Below are 6000 nucleotides of genomic sequence, written 5' to 3' on the forward strand. Positions count from 1 at the left end.
TCATTCCACTCACACTCGGATTAATCCTCTTGTATGGTAGGAGACGTATAAAAGAAAATTTACAGATAATCGATTGTCCCTTCAGTTTTCTGATTCTGAATTTCATACCATTATCCTAAGGCATGCAGAAACACACATTAACCAAGGCCAAAGATCATTCCTGTTGCATAATTTAACCAAGGCCAAAGATCATTCCTGTTGCATTATTGTGAGGTTGGTTCTTCTTCCATGAAGCTGCTTAATTCAGCCCTTCATTTCACTTTCTCAATTTATTCCTTTTGTAGTAACATGGATACGTAGTTCGTTGGAGCTACAAAAATAGGCATATAAATAGCATGATAATTGACTAATTATTTCTGTCTTCCTCACTGGAATGAAGATTGTAAGTAGCTATAATACGTGTGCATTCATCATTTCCATATCCATTGAATGGAGTTAGTAGGAAATGGAACATCATATACATAGTTTTTTCTTCTTTAATTTCCTTAACATTTCTCTTATTTGCCTCCTTATCCTAATCTTGCTTTTCTATTAGTAGTAGTAATTTCATCTTGCTTAATTTGGTGTGTTCGGAAACAAAAAATTTTCAAATATTATTTTATTTGTGTCATAAAAACATTTTTCAACCACGTTTTTATATTTTTAATTATTTTTTTATTTCACATACATCATATCAAAAAAAGTGCTATAGTGTCCTTTCTAAATAATATTTCAAGCAATCTGCCATCCAAACACACTACGGTAATTTCAGTTCTGCCACGCTCCATAATGCTCAATTAAAAATCCTTTCCGGATCTCAAGGTTTTCACAGCATACCTGGGATATTTCCAGGCAAAAACTGTTAAGGATGACGATGAGCCATGTTATGGCATGAGACCTATCATTGTGCCAACAATGTATTGACCCGTTGTGCTGGATACGTATGAGAGTTTCAGAGTTGTGATATACAAGTCGGAATAATTACATATCTAAGCTAAAACTTTAAGATGATAAATGCGTAAAAAAATAAAAAGGATAATGAATAAGTCAAGCTAATTCTCTGTTCATGTTGTGTTCCCTACCAATAGAGGATATAGGGCTTGTTTTCAAATGATTCTAAGTAAATTAAAACAAGAAGATAAATGTTTTTAGCTTCTGATTCGAATTATGAAAATCAGAAGCATCTGTGAGAACTTATCTACAAAGATTGAGGTTCTCTGGTAAGCTGACAACTTCATCCCCGAACTTGCATGGCAATTCATAGCTAAGTAAAACTTAAAACTGAGGCCAACGGTGACAGGCCAGATAACCAAGAATTGGTCACGTTGTTAGTTGAAAACATTGGAAGCAATTCTGACATGCTTAGGATAAGTAATTATTGTTCGTACAGTTAATTAACTGTCATCAACTCACTATCAAGAAACCCTTCAGTCTCCACCATCATCCTACCTTCCTTCCTCTCCTGAGGGAACTCCATTTATGGAGATTTGATACGCACGTAAGAATACAAATCATGCACTACTATGCTTCTTACTACTGATATTTGTTTGAGCATAAATTATTACCCATTCGTGCTGGCTTATGGCAGTTGACACCACAATTAGAGTACTTAACATATTCAAATCTGCAGAAGTAACGTCACCAATAACTAATTTACAACTAAGTACTATTGCTTTGCGGATGAACTAGCTTTTAAATAATTTAGGTGAATATACCTACTTATATAGAGTTCAAACGTTGGTGGCAGCAATAATTAACGATTAGTAGCATAAGATGATGTCGAGAATAGCAGGAACAACAACCGTATCAACCATGAGAGCTTCACGTGTGACCTGACCTTCTTGTTCAGGCACACAAAAGTCCACTTTTTTAGCCCTTGACAGTACAACACACACCCCACCATAGTCACTTCAAAGTAAGCCTGGAAGACTCGGATTATGGCATAGTACAAGTTTCTTAATCAGCACTGTCCCCCTCAGACTTGTTTTCTTTCTTTTATTGATATTTTCCCCTTACCCAATGTGGTTTGGGTCATAGCCCATCGTATGATTTTATTGGCATTTCAAAGTTTTGATTAGCTTTGGATATTTCACGGTTCATGATCATTTGTTGTTTTATGCGTGCATAGAACAATGACTATAGCTTACTGAGTCATCCTGCATCTATTTTAAGGACCTGCACATTGCTTTATCATGAGCTATGGAGCTTGGACTCAATGTATCATGATTTAACCTTGACTCAGACATAATGAAAATCCATCATGGCGGACGAATTCCCCATAAGTTAGGTCCATCTACACGCTTAACATAAGATATGAAAGGAAAAATTCTTCACTATGTAATTGCTATCATGCATTCAAACTCATCAGTAGAAGAAACGTTTTTCTATGGCATAGCCTAATATCTCCAAAAAAAAAAAAAAAAAAAAAAAAAGGGAAAGAAAAACCATGTATTACACTTAGTTCAAGCTGACTAGAAAAACCAATAAAACTTAATGTCCAAGTCAAGGAGTTGGAGTGTGAAGTGTTAAATTACGTTATGTAATTACTTTATATAATGAAGTGTCATGCGTTACATTATGTTGTTGCTTAATACCTTTATTTATTTCGAGTGATGAGTTTGAATTGAAGACAGCTAACTATAGACATACGTGAGCTCAGAAACTGAGCATGGCAGCTTCAAAACTGCTCAAAAGAAAGAACCCCCAAAAAAAGAAAGTAAAAAAATCTTAAATCAATAGTTTATTAGAACTTTAGGTTACTGAAAGCTGGTGTCCTTAGTGAAATGGGAGGAACACGAGATCAAGCAAGTGGGTTGGCTTTGCTTGGAAACCTGATCATCAAGGTTAAATTAATCATTCACTTAATCGAATTTTGTGCTGTTTCCCCACTAGATTTCAGCAAGAAAGGAGTAGTAGAAAATTCAGCTATGGTCATTGCTTGGAAATGTGGTTTCTTGGGTTCTTAAATGTTGGTGCAATAAAAGAGAATATGGCGGGGTAATTGAAGGCTCACGTGAGGCTTAGTTTGACCGTTATTTTGATCCGATTCCCTCGACAAGTAGCGTAAAAATTCTCGTAATTAAGCCAAAATATGCAGGGCATGCGATGTTGAAACTTGCTTCCATTTTTGCAATTTAATTCTCTCAAGCATATCTTTCTTTGATCCCTTTTGGTTTTCAATGTCATTTTCAGAATTTTCTAGCACAATACTTTTTATGGGTTCTTTGCCTTCAATTTATTTTGACAAATTATGACAAAATGTTTCCTACAAAAAATTCAATGCCATTTACTTTGAGCAGAGTGATTTCCATTGGAATTGTTGAAGACGATCCTGCAAAGTAAAACGGTGACAAGGCATCTTCATTCAGCAAGTTCTTTAAATTTCTCATTCAGGATGTTTTTTTGATACCCTTAGCTTAGCAGGGTAAATACTTTAATGCCAATCCAAATTTACTGATACTCGTTGTGGTAGTCAACCTAAGATGACTGAACCCAGATATGATTTCTCCTGTTAAAGATATTATTACAAAAAAAAAATCTCAATAAAATTGATTCGTTCTTGGGTCAATTCAAACTTTTATTGTTTGCATGGCATGCCAACTGTAAGTTTAGTGCTTCAAGAAAAAAGAAAAATGGAAATTAAAACTTTGAATATAACACTTTGTATATCAGTGATCACTATAGTGACCACTAATGATACAGAAGGCAGAATTCCTGGAAAAAATGTTGCCTTGAAGCCTCCACTGCACCCCATTGTCATACATACTGTCTCCGTAACTCCCAATTATACAAAGCAACTACTGGAACTGTTGACTTGAAGTTGCAACCGCACCCCATTATCATACCTATTGTCCCATATGAATAATGCTGATGGAAATTTTGCTGGATTAGATTGGGATAATTCATTATAGTAGGCTATTAGGTGGTGCTTTACTTTACATGTACGTTAGTTAAAATGGGCATTTTTTAGTAGGATCCAACTGAGACCCTCACTTTGTCTGTTTAGGTGGATCCGACTCAAATAAGACATGAACTTAAATGAGTGTACCAGAAATATGCAGGAGAAGGGTCACTTTGACCAAAATTATCACCTCATCATCAACACTATTGCAAGGCAGCTCATAAACTAAGGAATTGTGCTACCTTATTGAAGTAATGGCTGACCCCTTATGTTGGTAGGTGATGCATGATAACCAGAGTTGTATATAGAGAATGACATGGCACTATGGCATTGAATCTACACTTGTACAAATATGCATTAGTAGCGGTATTTATTTACTCACTAGTGTTTGAATAATTTTAATCTTTATTTTTTTTTCCTCCATGTTGGGGGTTTATAGCATGGAATCCCAAGTGGGTATGGGACCCTTATGGTACTGTCTGGTGAGCTAGGGGGCACTGCACACCCCTTGATGCCCCATAGTTGGCTCTTTACTCGACCAAGGCAAGTTTGGACCACACTTGAAACTCCTTATATAAAGAGCCCTTCTTGCTCTTTGTTCATCACTTCAATTTCAGCAACTTCTTCATTCATCACTTGTGAGTTTACCTGCACCAAAGCACAAAGAAGAAAAAAGAACACTTCTTGCAATCTATTGTAGAGAAGATGAAGATGAGCAGCACAAACATGGGAAGCTCCAAGAGAAGAATTTCAAGCAGAGGACTAGGAGGGGTCCTAAGAGAGCAAAGGGCTAGGCTTTACATAATCAGAAGATGTGTGGTCATGCTGCTTTGCTGGCATGAATGAAGAGTATCTTTCTAGTTCTATCTAGCCTTCAATAAGAAGGGATGCTTGTTTTTTTCTTCTTCTTCTTCTTTGATCATCTTGGGGAGTGTAAATAGCAAAGGCCGAGATTAGTGAGAAAGAAGTTAACAATTTTGTACTAATTATTAATTGGCTTTATGAGCCTTCATGTGTATACAGTCGGATAGCTTAATGGATTGAAAAATCATCTTTATCAATTCATTGAGTCTTAGTAATTCTTTTCATTTCCATTCATTTTCTCTCCTTTGATATTGTGTGTTATCATTTCTGCTGTGGATTTTTGAAGATGGAGGACTAGTTCATCAGCCAAACTTAATCAAGCTATTGTAGGATGAGGACATGCCCACAAAATTGGGTAGCTGAAGTCTAATTCACAGTAATCTTTACCTTCTGGTGATCGGCTAATCCTCTTTATTTGATCATTTCTTTCATCAGTCCTCATGGAGGTTGACTAGTTTATTATCCTCACAATAGTTCACATTCATCGCAGTCCTCAACGTACACAAAAAACAATGAAGATAATGAATGCTTGGATATTTAAGCAATAGGGAACTGGTGATGACCAAATTGGGAAGATGTATGATCGGATTCTTTAGTGCTAGCTCAAAGTTCATATCAACTTCAATTTGCAGATTTTTCTACTTGTATTTTCGTACCTGAATTATTCGAATATCTGGATCCCCAGATTCAGAATCAGATGAGCAGGACTTCCAAGTTTCTTCCTGGCCAGAAATTAAAATTCAAAAATCCACATACTTTGGAAGACTTTTTTATTTCGTTTTATTTTGGTATTGGCATTGGATTGTTTTCTTTCCCGCAAGAAGTAGTACTAGTACTTACCTGTCGTCCAAATTTAGAAGCAACCTAAGCCATCCAACAAGTACCAGAGAAAACAAGGGTGGAAAAATTTGTATTCGTTTTATTAGGCTTAGCCAGTCAGGTTATAGCAGATACCATACATATTACACTTAATTTTGCAGGCTTTTTTTTTTCAGAAAAGAAAGTAGTTGATATTTCTAGTAGATTTATGCTCTTTATTTCTGCGCATAAACTTGAATTAAACTCTTGACTGGTGCAAACAAGAAAGGGAAAAAAAAATATAGATTATCTTTAATTAGCAGAACAATGACTAAACCTTTTTTCTTTATATATAGATTTTGAGCGAATTATTAGCAAAAACCTAGAAATAGTAGTATTATTTCCTGCTGTTTTAACACTTTCTGATTATCATGTAGGCCCTATAATCATTTAAAGTG

The 6000-nt window shown here is 35.6% G+C and overlaps 1 protein-coding gene across 1 annotated transcript; it reads left to right on the top strand.

Annotated features, from left to right (window-relative positions):
• The first annotated feature begins 4471 nt into the window (after positions 1–4471).
• On the top strand, positions 4472–4974 carry LOC113751792. The gene has a single exon (XM_027295931.1). It carries the CDS (start codon positions 4586–4588, stop codon positions 4724–4726), a length of 141 nt encoding a protein of 46 aa, XP_027151732.1. The 5' UTR covers positions 4472–4585; the 3' UTR covers positions 4727–4974.
• The last annotated feature ends 1026 nt before the right edge of the window (positions 4975–6000 follow it).

This window comes from Coffea eugenioides, chromosome 11 (assembly GCF_003713205.1).
Source record: "Coffea eugenioides isolate CCC68of chromosome 11, Ceug_1.0, whole genome shotgun sequence".
NCBI classification, from domain to species: Eukaryota; Viridiplantae; Streptophyta; class Magnoliopsida; order Gentianales; family Rubiaceae; genus Coffea; species Coffea eugenioides.